The sequence below is a fragment of the Perca flavescens genome, chromosome 2 (genome assembly GCF_004354835.1).
Source record: "Perca flavescens isolate YP-PL-M2 chromosome 2, PFLA_1.0, whole genome shotgun sequence".
Lineage (NCBI taxonomy): Eukaryota > Metazoa > Chordata > Actinopteri > Perciformes > Percidae > Perca > Perca flavescens.
This window is the reverse complement of record NC_041332.1, coordinates 1201620-1217777: the sequence shown is the minus strand read 5'-3', so window position 1 is coordinate 1217777 and position 16158 is coordinate 1201620. Positions and strand designations below refer to the sequence as shown.

The 16158-nt window shown below is 42.5% G+C and overlaps 2 protein-coding genes across 10 annotated transcripts in view; one reads left to right on the top strand and one right to left on the bottom strand.

The window, feature by feature from the left end:
- The window catches only part of mark1 (MAP/microtubule affinity-regulating kinase 1), a 40947-nt gene that overhangs the window by 23310 nt on the left and 1479 nt on the right, over positions 1-16158 (bottom strand). The window contains exons 2-6 of one of the 2 annotated variants that reach the window (XM_028565109.1): positions 10847-11283; positions 4650-4853; positions 1636-1689; positions 482-530; positions 141-206 (exon numbers count right to left, since the gene is read on the bottom strand). In XM_028565109.1, the coding sequence (XP_028420910.1) occupies positions 141-206; positions 482-530; positions 1636-1689; positions 4650-4853; positions 10847-10930 (457 nt within the window). In that variant the 5' untranslated portion in view covers positions 10931-11283. The remainder of the gene's footprint in view (positions 1-140; positions 207-481; positions 531-1635; positions 1690-4649; positions 4854-10846; positions 11284-16158) is intronic. The other variant, XM_028565119.1, reaches the window with a different exon arrangement.
- The window catches only part of LOC114546308 (NACHT, LRR and PYD domains-containing protein 3-like), a 45967-nt gene continuing 43422 nt past the window's right edge, over positions 13614-16158 (top strand). For 5 of the 8 annotated variants that reach the window (XR_003691036.1, XM_028565021.1, XM_028565048.1 and 2 more), the window contains exon 1: positions 15899-15982. The gene's annotated coding sequence lies outside the window, so the exon portion shown is untranslated. Of the gene's footprint in view, positions 13789-15887; positions 15983-16158 lie in introns of those variants that run through there. The other 3 variants (XM_028565007.1, XM_028564989.1, XM_028564996.1) reach the window with 3 other exon arrangements.

Here is a 16158-nt window from a genome sequence, read left to right as displayed (position 1 = left end):
GCAGATGTGTCACACCCTAGTTGGAAAACAAAACCTCTGGATGACTTTACTCTGAAGACAAGATTCTTTTTTTTTTTGTAATTTTTATGCTCCACATAAAAAAATACTAATTGACAGACAGACAGGTTAGCTGGTCTCACCCCCGCTGGCGTACTCCATCACCAGGTACAGAGTTTTCTCCGTTTCAATCACCTCAAACAGCTTCACTGAAAAAACAACAGAAACAGGATTACTGAGGAGGAAGAGGAGGAAACTAGGGCGGCACAATTGATCCCAATTCTGGCGAAATAGCGATATGTGCTACTGTAGAACAATTCTGGATGAAGTACGGTGCTGCGGTAGAGACGTCACGGCCTACACATCCTATCCTACCGATTAAAGGAAACAGATCCTCACACATATCACACTACACTTTAATACTTTTCAATAAAAACTGGAATAATGATAGAAAAAGAAAGATGAGGAGGAGGAGTAGACTCACCGATGTTAGGGTGGTTGAGGATCTTCATCACGCTGACTTCCCTGAAGAGCTGAGGAGACGATGAGAGTCAGCTTTAACACGTTTAACACACTTTCATTACGATTTGTAGAGATCACGTCCACGTGGATCATTCACAAACAGTTACTCAGTTACTTATGACACACACACACACACACACACACACACACACACACACACACACGCACACGCACACGCACACACGCCACACACACACACACACACACACACACACACACACACACACACACACACACACACACACACACACACACACACACACACACACACACACACACACACACACACACACACACACACAACAAAAGGTCTGGTCTGTGTGTGTCTGAACTGACCACGTGATGCAATGACCCTGATAAGGTAGTGTGGTAGAGTGTGTGCAGTGGTGGCAGTGCAATAGCTTATTATTAAATATTAACTATGGCTATGAAAAGACAAGAATGTCAATCAGTCTATACGCACCCACACAGTCCTGGGAAGAGGTCTACTCAGCCAGGTTAAGGCCCAACACCTGTGTGGGTAACAACTACTGCCTGTGGTGAGGTGGTAAAAATGAATGTTTGACCTGAAGTCTGGAGTCAGTTCATTCTGAAAATACTGCACGAGTATGGCTGTGAGTTCCTCCTATTGGACAAGATGGTGCTACATTGTCTTTTTTATTGATATTTCCAGGATTAAAGCATGACAGGCATGTTGTTAATGCGCCAAAAATCCTCTCTCTCTGTCTCTGTGTGTGTGCTGCCTTCTCAAACTCTGCTCTCTTCCGGAGACAACAACATTCGAGCTACACACTGAAAATGTCAAGTTCTGAAGAAAGTTTGGACGGTGCAACAAGACAGGTCTGCTCGGTTCTTTCAGGGAAGGATTGTAAAGATTTATAAAAGAATATGTTTAGGACATTTCCTCTCTAACTGGGAGGTTTCGGGACTGGTTGGTGGGATTGCTGTGGACCAAGTCCACACGGAGATCCACTGGTAAGAGATAATGAGGTTTAACCATGTATCAGCTCAGTTAAATAGCTCACGTTACTGGGTTGTGTCAACAGTTAACTTCATTTAATATTGGATGAGGAGTTTTCTTACAGACAGACAGACAGACAGGCAGACAGGGCGTACCTTCTGCAGACTGGTGGGGTTCAGCTGAGTTTTGTCGATGATCTTGATGGCAACCTGCACACAAAAAACATCCAAATTATTAATCTATGAATACATATCGTTTCATCTGGCAGGACCCGGAGGCTGCTGGTCTACCCCTGCCTCGATCGGTTGGTTGTTGGTCTGGTTTGTGCTGACTGTTGATGATACAATCACCCTAAAAACATCCACACTAGGAGCTGCCTCTGGCTCACCCAGTGGGAGCGTTGGCCGAGTCCTGCAGCGGCGCAGGTTCAAGTCCGACCGGCTGCCCTTTGCTGCGTGTCATCCCCCATCTCTCTCCCCCTTTCATGTCTACCCACTCTCACTCTATAATAAAAAGGGAAAAGCCCCCCAAAAAATTATCTTTAAAAAAAAAAAAAAAAAAAAAACATCCAAACTAGCCCTTTAAGTTGTGTGTTTGTGTGTGTGTGGTGTGGGTCTGTGTCTGTGTGTGGGTCTGTGTGTGTGTGTGTGTGTGTGTGTACACGTGTATGTGTGTTTGTGGTGTGGGTCTATGTGTGTCTGAGCATGTGTGTGCGTGTGCGAGAGTGTGCGATCATGTGTGTGTGTGTGTGTGTGTGTGTGTGTGTGTGTGTGCGTGTGTCTGTGGTGTGTGTGTGTGTGTGTGTGTGTGTGTGTGTGTGTGTGCGTGCGTATGTGTGTCTGTGTGTGTCTATGTGTGTATGTATGTGTCTGTGTTTGTGTGAGCATGTGTGTGTGTGTGTGTGTGTGTGTGTGTGTGTGTGTGATCGTGAGCGTGCGTCGAGTTCTGCAGATATGAAGCGTGTGTACGCGTGTTGCCGTGTGTGTGTCTTTGCTTTACTGATGCAGGATGTTTATGGGATGTAGATTCAGATCAATGTAAACAGCTGACATGCCATGCCGTTAGAAGATGCGGTGGATCCCAGCTTGTTTTGGAGATTTTTATGTAGTATTTATGTGTCTAGTTGACAGTTTTATTGCTGCAGTTTCAGTGAGACTTCCTGGTAACGTTTGTAAATTAAATTAAATCCCATGCAGCACTTTCCTGCTTCACCACCTTAATCTAATTCACTCTATAACTTAATATACACGTTCTGATGTTTTCACATGAAGATGTGAAAAAATGCCGATGATGTCTGACGTGACGGAGATAAAAACGGGAGTAATAACTTAAACATTTAACATTGTGAAGTTAAATGCACAGAAGAATTCAAAGAAATACAAACGGCTGAGCACACGGAGAGTGTTTTACGGAACAGGAGTCAGCAGGATGAAGACTTTCTCTCAGGCTCCAGTCCAACAAATGCTTTAGAGAAGATCGATGGGATCAGAACGGACTTCATCTCTCAGCCGTCTCCGGGGAGACACGCAGCAGCCCATTGGACGGCGCTGGCTCGGAAAGGGTTCTTAAAATAAGTGGAAAGCGTCACATAAACACACACACACAGAGACACGCACACACATACATACAGAGACAAAGACACACACACACACACGCTCTGATCTTGTGACCAATGGGCTGTGAGCGGCTGACGTCGGAGCATTAATAATTCATGGTGCAGCGTTACGTTTCCAGCTGATTTAACCCCTCGGAGCAGATCAAAGAGTCTGAGACTGTATCAGGACCTCACGGAAAGCTGGAAACAGTTCATTTAAAAGATCCTGGATACGCAGCATGTCACCTCGACAGTAAAATATACAATAAGAATAGAGTAGAGTGGGGAGAAATTAAACTTAAATTTTAGTAATTAAGATTTAATTTAGTCCTGTTTTTATACTTCACATATACTAAAGACAGCTTAAGCGCCATAGGGAACAGTTGTGTGTTCACACACACACACACCCACACCCACAAAGTCTGACGCCACAGATTTATAATTCATAATGGATGTCTCGATTGTGACGCTGCCACCTTGGGATGGACATCGGACTCGAAGAAAAAGACAGACTTTTGTGTGACTTTGCAAGATTGGTCTTGGTTCATCTTTCCACTGTTCCAACAATCACCACTCTGGTTTGGTTGAAATAAACCCTTAATTCACCCATTTACATGTGGAGATATGCTGGCTCTATACACGCTAAAAGTCCTGATTATTTACACTACAGGCCAAAAGTTTGGACACACCTTCTCATTCAATGCGTTTCCTTTTTATTTTCATGACTATTTACATTGTAGATTCTCACTGAAGGCATCAAAACTATGAATGAACACATATGGAATTATGTACTTAACAAAAAAGTGTGAAATAACTGAAAACATGTCTTATATTTTAGATTCCTCAAAGTAGCCACCCTTTGCTTTTTTTATTAATAAGGGAAATAATTCCACTAATTAACCCTGACAAAGCACACCTGTGAAGGTAAAACCATTTCAGGTGACTACCTCATGAAGCTCATTGAGAGAACACCAAGGGTTTGCAGAGTTATCAAAAAAAGCAAAGGGTGGCTACTTTGAAGAATCTAAAATATAAGACATGTTTTCAGTTATTTCACACTTTTTTGTTAAGTACATAATTCCATATGTGTTCATTCATAGTTTTGATGCCTTCAGTGAGAATCTACAATGTAAATAGTCATGAAAATAAAGAAACACATTGAATGAGAAGGTGTGTCCAAACTTTTGGCCTGTACTGTACTGTGGAGTCTGGTGGAGATATGCTGGCTCTATACACACTAAAAGTCCTGATTATTTACATGGAGTCTGGTGTAGTTTGGTGATTGTGATTTTGGGGCTGTTTCATGTTAAACTAGAAGGATCTTACTCTTTAACTAAAGGATCTATCTCTGTAGGGATCCATCCCATAATGTTGTCACTTAGAATAATAATCCGAGTCTGTCAGCAGCAACAACAGAACTTTTAGTGGACACTGACTGGACGGTGCGCGGCCCCTGCAACTGTCCCCGTGGGGCCCTACGGAGGCGCCACAGTGTAAAGCTGTCTGAAGTCGACAGTATGGAGTTATTCAGCAGTAGAGGTGTGTCTGAGCTGCTGAGGAGGAGTGTGTTCTCACCTCTCGGCCGGTCAGCGAGTGCTTGGCCAGTTTGACTTTAGCGAAGTTGCCCTTGCCGATCGTCTTCAGCAGCCGGTAGTTGCCGACGTGCGGCTGTTCGTCCGCGGCCGCCGACCCGGCGCTGCGAGACGGCGGCAGACTGTGACGGCTCGATGACTTGGTGGGCGGGGCCGGCGGCTCGGGGAGGCCGTCTGAAGTCTTCGGCTGGAAGAGACACAAACAGATTCATTAGAAACATTTAGAGATCAGCGGGGGGGGTCAAACTCAATTTCGCTAAGGGCCAGACATGTAAAGTTTATTGACATGCTTTAATTGAAGAGACTGTATTGCATGTCTCATATAGCTTTCTCACTTAAGAGTATGGGCCACATAAAGCCCCCAAAAAGTCAGAAAAAAATTTGCTAAGTCATCATAGAACAAAGCACCAATATTGTCTAAAAAAGGACCACAAAGTGGCTTGCATAAGTTTACACACGCATGCTAAAGTTGACTAAAAAGAGGAATAAAAACAAAAAAAGAAAAAAATCATCTTTTGGAAATTGATCTTAATGCCTTAATTTAAAAAAAATTAGGAAAAATCCAACCTTTAAGGATTATTACTTTTCTTTGTGAATGAATAATGTATCATAAATAAATAAATGTTCTTCCTTACAATACAGGGGGCATAAGTCAGTCCACCCCTATGTTAGATTCCCATAGAGGCAGGCAGATGTTTATTATTAAGGCCAGTTAATTCATGGATCCAGGATACTATGCATCCTGATAAAGTTCCCTTGGCCCCCCCATCATCACATACCCTTCACCATACCCCCCCATCATCACATACCCTTCACCATAGCTAGAGATTGGCATGGGGTACTTTCCATAAGATCATCTCTCAAAAAATAAATAAAACCTGAAATAAAACCATGCCAATCTCTAAAAATTAAACTATTTATCGAAATTATTCATAATTCAGCTTTTCTTTTACTCAAATTAGGTATTATTTCATTTAAATGAGGTTTATTGACCATGAATAAAAAAAAAAAAAAAAGTGTAAAACTAGTGTTCATAAGTTGTGTGGTGAATCCGGTGGTAAAAAAAAAAAAAAAATTTAAAACATTAAAAAAGCACATAAACAAACAGACAAAAACCTCATTAAAAAAACCATCTTAAATAGGATTCATTTTCTATCTTTACTGGAGAGGAAAACAAGTAGCATGCACGATGCTATTTGACATCATTTTGGACCGTTGTTATCACCATATCTGGTGATAAAACGTTAAAAAGCTAGAGCAGATAATGAATGAATACATAGCTTAGTACTCTATGCACTAAAAGGTATAAAAGGCTTTAAGCCGCCCTCCACGTTATTGTAGGCCCAGTTTGTTATGCTACAACTTTATTTGATACGTTATATATGTAGTAGGGGGTCCCTGCTCCGTCTCTCTTTCAGCTGGGGGGTCCTTGTCTTAGAAAGCGTTGCAGACCCCTGTCCTGTTCTGATGCGTGGTCGGCATTAGCTGCAGACCAAAACGGCCTGCACGCTGCGCTTAAGCCTTCTAATGGTCCAGAAACCCCGGATTACCTCATCAATAGAGACGCTGCCTTCACGGGGGGGGGTGCGTTGAGAATCACACAGTGTCTTTTTTGTCTTATTTGTGCAAATTAAGCTGCAGCAAAAGCTGCTCTGTCCCTTTTCTGAATCCTCCCCTCTGTGTGATGGACGGCACCCGACGCAGGGCCCGGGGTCAAAGGTCACGCCAACACTAGGTGGGGGGTGGGGGTTTATTGTCTTGGTATCCGTGTGACTGTAAAGCTGCCGCGTCACACTTTCAGGCTTTCAGAGCGCGACTTCTAGAAGACTAAAACGCCGTCAGTGAGCTGCTGATACTTCCTGCAGTGTATTCTGGGAAGGATCGATAGCAAACAGACAGGAGGAGGCGGCCGGAGCTGGAGCTGGAGCTGGAGCTGGAGCTGCGAGTCCGGCTGAAGTGAAGAGTCCCAGATTAGAGGGAACGGGCAGACGTGACCGGACAGTCACCCCTAGGGTTGGGCATCTTTTAGATTTTTACGATTCCAATGCCGAACCGGTACTTTTAAAAACCAATCCGATTCCTAAACAGATTCTAGAAACACTGAAAAGTGACATCGTCATGTGTTCACGGGGAGCCTGACAACGGCTCTCTGCTAGCATTCCTGCATTAGCATGACAATACGGAGGCTGCGTTTACCCAGAATTCCTTTAAAGTCCATCAGCCTCCACACACCCAAAGACTCGGCTCACACGAGGCATGAAAACATCACACCGTTACCCCGGGTTTGACAGGTGACACACGGAAGCTGCAAGTATACTTCACCTCCCCCCTACATCCACAACTCCAAAGACTCTTCAGTCAAATGTACAGATAATCAGTAATCAAAGAAAATATTTCCTCTATTTCACAGACAGGAAACACATCAGCTGTTAGTACGGCTGACGCTGTAAGATGACGTAGTAGTAATAATAGTCTTGCATGTCCAGACCCTCCTCCACACCGCTGCGGGGGAGGGTCTGGCTAGTCCACACACAGCATTACTGGATGGGAGGAAAACGTGCTCTGGTTATTGGCATTTCTTTAAACTAATCACAATCGTCTTGGTTTAAAGGCGAAAAAAAAGGGCCACAAAAAAGGTAGAAAATGCGACAAGAAAGGCAACAAAAAATGTGGAAAGAAAATGTGACAAAACAGGCAACAAAAAAGGCAGCAAGAAAGGCGACAAAAAGCAACAAAAGGCAACGTAAAAAGGTGGCAAAAAATGTGACAAAAAGCAATGTAAAAATGTGACAAAAAGGTGACAAAAGGCAACACCGCTAAGCTCCAGACAGAGCCATGGTGCCTCTGCTAAATAGCCTCCGACGGATCTTCTGGCGGCACCGGAGCTATCCCAGAAGTGGATATAGACTAGTACGGCTGCTACTAACGATTATTGACATGGTTTATTAATGTGTGTGAATTATGTTCTGGATGAATGGATTACTTGTTTGGTTTCGGTTTCCTGTCCCAGAGGAGAGAAGAAACTAGAACACATTCACATTTAAAAAGCTGACGTCACACAGAGCTTACCTGTTTTTATCATCAAAAAATGACTCCAACTGATGAACGGATTATCAGACTAGTTGGAGATTAATTTAATAGTTGATGACTAATCGATGAATCTCTGCAGCTCTGTCAGCTTCCCGCTACATGACACAACAAATACGCCCTGAAGCCGTTTGTCTCTGACTCAGATCTTTAATACAATACTCTGTTACAAGTAAACGCTGTCAAGTTGCATTGTGGGTACTTTAGTCACCGGGTTATTTTACAGGAAACAAGGATGTGTGGGATAAAAAAAAAAAAAAAAAAAAAGCACAATAGACCCCTAAAAACCTCTGTATCAGTTGAAATAGATGCTACATTTAGAATATGTTCCCAACTTTACCTTGCCGTCAGACTACATTTATATTTGAGACAAAAATGATCTCTGTGCACACAGGAGACTTAGCTCCAGTAGCAGAACTAACCTGCGTCCATATTATCACATGTGACATCACACATCACATGACATGAGCACGTGCGTGCAACCCTACCTCACGGTTCTCCAAGTTCAACGTAAGACTTTTTAAGACCTTTTTAACACCACCTAGGATGAAATTGATTGCCAACTTCACGGCCGTATAATAGAAATTGTGTGTGGATTTAAGTATTAACAAAGTAACGTCACCTGAACTTAATAAAACATGTAGTGGGTTTCAGGGATCCATTATAGGGCCGTTTTGGGGCAGCACTTAGCTGATGAATGTGAAATCAATGAGAGCATCAAATTAAGCATCAAACAAATATGTGCACCAAATCTTCAAATGTTAACAGGAAGCAGATTGCCTGATGTTACTCTGCGGTTGAAAAACACAGATACAGAAAGTACTTTGGAGACAGAACAACGGTGAAAAGTAAGAGCAGGGAGTAATTCTCTTGGAGCGAGGACAAGGTGGGACTGTTACTGAAAGGTCTGGAAGCATCAGAGACAGAGAGACAGACAGACAGCTGTTAATGAAAGGTCTGGAAGCTACCTAACCGATAAGACTGACTGACAGGCATCATTGTTTCCAAAAGTCTCCGTTTGTGTCCGTCCAGACTACAAAACAACCCCGGAGTTTTCATACCTAAAACGGGGGGCAGCAGTGTTTCCAAACGTTAGAGTTTCAGGGGCTCGGAAACACCGCAGCAGTGTGGACGTGAGGCATAAAACTCGGCAAAAGATATCCGTTTTAAACCCAAAAGGTTGTAGATAGATGTAGCCTCAGACGGCCCTTTACGGAGTAGAACTGAAGCCGTTATCTCTGCTCAGTAGCACGGTGGCTCAGTGGTTAGCACTTCTGCCTCACAGCAAGTTGGCACTGCAGAGTTCGATTCCCGGTCCGGGCAGGGCCTGCCCGTGTTTACGTGGGTTTCCTCCCACCATAAAGACATGCATGCTGGGTAACTAGGACTACGGCTGAAAAATTAAACCTGACTCCACCAGATGGATCGCTTCGCATTTGCTCGCCATATCCATCTGGGACTTTCTGTTGGAGAACTTTTGGGAAGAGGCGAAAATCCTGGTTAGCTGATTGCATCTATAGCTGGTGATAGACGGCCAACTCAACCAATCAGAGCAAAAACATCTTTTCCTCCAAGAGAAACCTCCAGTGCCATTTTTTGGCTCAGTCGCTTCTCGTTGCATCACACCTAAACCTGCCTCAAAACCAACGCTGATTGGTCGGTTGTTTTGGCGAACGGCTCCAAATTTTCTCCATCTCAATATGCCAGACTGATCTGCGAGTGGAAAACTGGAGCTCGCCAGATAAGGACGGTCTCACCAGGCTATAACACCAGGCTATGATTAATCTGCATTGTCCTAATCAAAATAAATAAAATCTCTCCTCAAAGCCAACCAGACTCCTTCAGCTAAAACGTCTGACCTCAGGTTGGTGATGTAATGTAACGGATGCTGATGTTCTTGACGATGGTCATTGTTGATTATATTGGGTCAACTTTGCAGGCTGATATGCACGTTGTCCTACCCTACGTAGATTACTTTGACGCTATACGTGCACCTTGTACAGGTATGTATTTGTCCTCGTACTGTTACACTTTCCAGTTGGACGGTGTGTAGAACTTGTGTCTTGCATGCGTTTATACACGACCCGTAAGCGAACTAAGCGGCTGCTTAGGGCCCCGTGGCTACCAGAGGGCCCCCAATTTCAAAAAAGTGTTGCTGCTAATAGGTCTTGCATTAGTCTTTTAATGCGTATTTGTACATTATGAGTGTTTAAACTATTTACAATACACAAGTTGGTTAAGTGCCAAGTGCAGTGGCAAAACATTACAATGTGGAGAGTACCCCAAACCAAATCCTGCGTAGGGCCCCCAAAAGTCTAGGGCCTTGCTGCACACCGAATCGCCCTTCGGGGACACAAATAACGTACCAGAGGTTAGACCAGACTCACCTGGTCAGACTCTCTCTCTGTTTACCTGTCAGACTCCATCAATAATAACCAGGGGTTAGACAAGACTCACCTGGTCAGACTCTCTCTGTTTACCTGTCAGACTCCATCAATAATAACCAGGGGTTAGACCAGACTCACCTGGTCAGACTCTCTCGGTTTACCTGTCAGACTCCATCAATAATAACCAGGGTTTAGACCAGACTCACCTGGTCAGACTCTCTCTGTTTACCTGTCAGACTCCATCAATAATAACCAGAGGTTAGACCAGACTCACCTGGTCAGACTCTCTCTGTTTACCTGTCAGACTCCATCAATAATAACCAGAGGTTAGACCAGACTCACCTGGTCAGACTCTCTCTGTTTACCTGTCAGACTCCATCAATAATACCCAGGGGTTAGACCAGACTCACCTGGTCAGACTCTCTCTGTTTAACTGTCAGACTCCATCAATAATAACCAGAGGTTAGACCAGACTCACCTGGTCAGACTCTCTCTGTTTACCTGTCAGACTCCATCAATAATACCCAGGGGTTAGACCAGACTCACCTGGTCAGACTCTCTCTGTTTACCTGTCAGACTCCATCAATAATACCCAGGGGTTAGACCAGACTCACCTGGTCAGACTCCATCAATAATAACCAGGGGTTAGACCAGACTCACCTGGTCAGACTCCATCAATAATAACCAGGGGTTAGACCAGACTCACCTGGTCAGACTCTCTCTCGCTCACCGGGGTCAGAGGCGTCCTGCCGGACATCTTCCTGCTTTCCTTCGCTGCTTTCTGCTCCATTCAGTCCGGGACATGCATCTCCTCCGCCGGGCTGCTCTTACAGCATCTCTGCCCCCCACCCCCGGGGAACCAGGCCACCTCAGCGGGGCTCAGCTGCGAGGCTCCGCCGGCCGCAGGGCGAGGGAGGCCGGGGCGGCGGCTACAGGAAGGCCCGCTGTTTGTTTGCGTCGGTGCGGGGCAGAGACCCGCATGGAGACAAACACAGACAGCGAGAGAGAGAGAGAGAGAAAAGGAGGAAGAAGATAGGGGAGAAAGAAGAAGATGAAGAGGAAAAAGAAGAGTTGGGAGAAGTGTAAAAAGTAAAGGCGCTTCCTGCAGCTCCCAGCGGTTTGTCAGCTCACACAGCAGCAGCACTGCGGAGCACAAAAAAGGAAAGAGATCTATGACGTCAGCGCTCCTCCTTCCCGTCATCGTCGTCATCGTCGTCATCCCTTTCAAAGTAAAGCTCACTTTAAAAACAGGAAGTGGTATAATTAGGAAAAACAAAAAAAGCTATTAAAACTGTAAGATTGTTCTCCCAGTTTAATGTATTTTATTAATTCATTTGTTTTCTTGCAAATTGATGCCTGTCGTGTGTGTGTGTGTGTGTGTGTGTGTGTGTGTGTGTGTGTGTGTGTGTGTGTGTGTGTCTGTGAGTCTGTTCTGTGTGTGTGTGTGTATATGTGTGTGTGTGTGTAGTGTGTTTGTGTGTGTGTGTGTGTGTGTGTGTGTGTGTGTGTGTGTGTGTGTGTGTGCGTGTTGCTGTGAGTATGTGTGTGTGTGTTTGTGTTTGTTTGTGTGTGTGTGTGTGTGTGTGTGTGTGTGTGTGCGTGTTGTGTGTGTGTGTGTGTGTGTGTGTGTGTGTGTGTGTGTGTGTGTGTGCGTGTACACGTTTTTATTCTTTCTTGACCCCTGTGTGCATGTTTTATGTTAGTTTATTTTGTTTCTATTTTTTGTTTCTTTTTGTTCTAATATATATATTTATATCTATTTAAAAATAACTGATGTGTTACCGTTATTTCACATATTTGTAAGTCATACTAAGTTTGCATAAAGTGTTTTTAAAAAATCTAAATGAAAAAAATCACCGTCATCCTGTAAATATCCCAGAATCCTCAGCGGCTTCCTACCAGAATAAACAGAGGATATAATTTCCTACTAAACACTCGTCCCTTTAAATTTTATATTTAGCTCACAATTTCGAAGTCTTTTATTTTGTAGTATTTCTATTGTTTTAAGACACTTCCGTGTGGCTCCGTAAGGATTTAGATTATTATCCATAATGTCTAAATCATCCAAAATAGAAAAGAAATCAACCTTGTTTTAGAAAAAAAAATTTTAAAACATGTTTTATTCTCGATGTCACGGAGAAGCACTACACTACTCACAATCCTCAGTGTAAAAGCCACGTCTCTGATTGGTGGAGCTCGCTGTTGCCATGGAAATCTTTACCAGAAAACGTTTTTTTTTTTTTTTTTACTTTCTTTCAAATAACTTCTTTTTTTTTGCCACCTTCTACTTTCACTCCAAAACTATTTATTTCCTTTCTTTAAATTATCCTTTTCATTTCCATCTCCACATTTGAGGAAACTATATGCTTCAGTGTTTTTTGGAACCATTTCCTGAGAAAACAACAGTTTGTGCTCGTGTGTCTGCCTCATCTGACTGCACTACCTCCATGTCACCAGCAGATGTCACTGACATCACATTCACTGTGTTCACTAGTGCTCAACACATGTTCAAAACAATCTGCTTACAGTTTTTGCCCGTTCACATGGTCGTGATGCGTGTTCTTCTTCTGTTATATTGCCATTTGTCATAACAACTAGTTGCATGACAGAGCCGAGAGCATCAGGTGGGTGAAAACATAGAGGCCACAATAACTAAAGATCTGCTGCTGTTTTCTTATGCGAGCATCCAAACAGCACATGGACAGTTGTGTGTTTGTGTTATCTGCAGGACAACCAACGGGAAAGACACAGATAAGGTGTTGGTTTATACATAGGCCTATTTATGAATAATTTGAAACATGTTCTGTCTGTGTATGTTTCTTGGCAGAGGCGTTTGTCCACAATAAACAGTTTATTGTTCAGTGAACCAAAGTTGCCTACATCAAACGTCAGTTGTCAACAACGTGTCACCAACTGGGAAACTCTGTTAGCTAAATCTAGCCCCAGGTTCCCACCTCTGATTCCCACAGGAAGTTACGGGAATGATGACGTTTTCACTCGGAAAAATGTTTTTCCGATGTCCATGAACGCAGCATTAGACCAAAGCCTCAATACCTAAACTTCTTGTAGCATACCTTACAGTTTCTTTACAATTGCTTACACACTAAAATTAAAACTTTCCCACAATTAGCAAAACCTTAGACTCAAGGAGCAAAACACTAGGCTAGATTTGCACAACTGTAAGCACATTGTCAGCTTCACACTTTTTGCAAAACATTACACACAGTGATTGCAAAACACTAAACACACTTGTAAGCATTTGACACAGAAATGTATCATGATGTCACTTCCTTGCAATTTCAAAGCAAAGGCTTTCAAATGAATACACATGAACCAATTGGTTAAACACAGCCACCAGGTACGCAAACACATGACTGCTAAATTGTAGACACACCAATCAGGTTTAAGCGCTATATAAAATGCGGTAGAGGAAGAGGAAGAGGCCCAGCCAGAGGTAGAGGCACACTAGTGGACCATGTTGTGAACCACGGATTGATGCTGAGGGAGACTGGACTAAGAGTTCAGCCAAATCTTAGTAGATATACAGTACAGTGGCATCTGTCATAAGGACATTTAGACAGGAAACAGGTCAAAGAAAATCTGTCTACAAGAACGACAAGGAGGAAGGAGGCCCATATTCACGCGAGGGTAAGAATGTTTGTTTTTTGTAAAAACTCTTGTTTGATAACTGCAGAAATTCTACTTTTGAGTTTTACAGAAGACTCAGTCTCAATAAATAATAAATAAAAATAACAATAATAATAATAATAATAATAACTGCAGTGTTTTTATATAAAGCCCATCAATGTGTTGCTGTGTGTTCATTTTAGCATAGATGTGAGTTGTTAATCTCCATGTGCTATGTCTGATTGGCTTGTGTGTAGAGTTTTGACATAATGAGCCAAATTCTGCAAAAAGTGTGTAAGAAATAGGCAAAAACTGTAAATGATTGTGTTGTTCACGTGTATGTAATGTATATGTATAGATACATATGTTCAGTATATAATGTGATATGTGTATGTAAATATATTATGTGTAGTATATATGTGCATATGTGTGTGTTTGTGTGTGTGTGTGTGGTTTGTGTGTGTGTGTTGCTGTCTGTGTGTTGCTGTGAGTGTGTGTGTGTGTGTGTTGCTGTCTGTGTGTGTGTGTGTATGTTTCAGACACAAATATTGTAATAATAACGGTCCAAAATGATGTGATGTTTTACTGAAAAACGTAAAATAAAAAAGTAAAAACTTAGGGTAAACACAGACAGTTGAGATGGAGACAGGACATGTGGACAGACAGAGGGAAGATGTTAGGCTCTTTCTTGATGAGCTGCGCATCGCCTGTAAAGTGGACGTTAGCAAGTGGCAGCAGTGGACGATGACAAAATGCTGCAGTAAAGTCGGACAGTTTGTAGCAGCCGTCAGGCTGAACAGGAAGTCATAGAAACACTCACATCCTGTTAGATCTGACCAACCAACCCACGAGATGTCCTACATTACGTAATAGGTGAAAAAACTATAAATGTGTGTGGGTGTTACAGTTTTTTTCCAACTGCTTACACACTTTTTCAAAACTATGTCTCCTTTTTTCAAAACTCTACACACAATTCCTAAAACTGCACACACAAAATGCAAAATGCCTCACATCTCCTTCAAAATGAAGCAATGCATTCAAAATACCATAAACACATCTCAAAATGAAGAATTTGCATCAAATGGCAAACACTTTTTTCATAATATTAAATTTTTGGATATACCATGTACACACTGTTGTTCTAAATCTAAATCTCTTTTGTCTTTCATAGGCATATATCTACATTATACACATAATGTTCTAGAGAGAAAGTCATCTGCTGAGAGTGCACCTGTAAAAAACAATGTAATGTTACAGTAAAACAGAAAATATTGATCGGGCAAAACATCACGTTAGAGTAGCTCAGTGTTGTATACAGTAGCATGAAACAAGAACACAAAAGTATAAACATATGTAAACCAAAGGTATCATTTTTAGAATAATGTGTGTGTGTGTGTGTGTGTGTGTGTGTGTGTGTGTGTGTGTGTGTGTGTGTGTGTGTGTGTGTGTGTGTGTTGTGAGTGTTTGTGCGTGCTTGTGTGTGGGGGGGACAGAATTGTATGCACTTTGTGCAAAACAAAGTCTGATTGATTAGTAAAGCTGAAATAGTCATTAGATAGTTGCATGCAGTATGGACACCACTGTAAAGCTACTCAAGATGGGCTTCTCTCCCTGATCTCATCAGAGACGACTCTCCTTCCTCTTCTTCCCTCCTCCTCCTCCTCGTTGTTATCCCCTGTCTCTTCCTCCTCCTCCTCTTACTCTCTGTCTATTGTTGGCATCCATTGTTCAAAACAGGTAATCTGACCTTTGACCTTTGTATAGGCCTATACTAAAGCAATGATTGGTTAGTGTTCAGTTATGACATAATGTGTTTGCAAATGTGAGGAGTGTGTGTGTGCCCTGGTAAATAAGTGTAGCATTTTGATTGGTTGTGTTTAAAAATGGATAGCAAGTCACTTCTTGTTAGATTTTTGTGTCTTAGGTAGAGAATTGTGTGTAATGTTTTGAAAAAAGTGTTTTGCAATTGAAAGCTGAGTGAAAAGCTGAGAAATAGCTTATGGTTTTGGAGATTTGCTGTGTAGTTTTGCACTTTGAGTGAGAAGTTTCAGAAATCATGTGACATGAAAAGATTTTGTGTGTAAGCAGTTGGAAAAAACTGTAACATGAAGCAGAATCACTTCTGCTTTCTCACAAAGACAGGCTGGGCGGCAGTTGATCGAAGCAACTCACAAGGTTTAACTTTGTTTTCTGCTCCTTTACGTGAACTGTAAAGGTAATATTAACTAATCTGCTCTTTTTCCTCTCTTTAATAACTGGGCTCACAGGAGAACTGGGTAGAAAGAGGCTTTATGATATAAAATCACTTTTATTTCAGCTCCTTGTAACATTTCCTGTGCGATGTTTATTCTTTACGTCTGCAGTGAGAGAAGCTGAATGAAGGCAGGGACG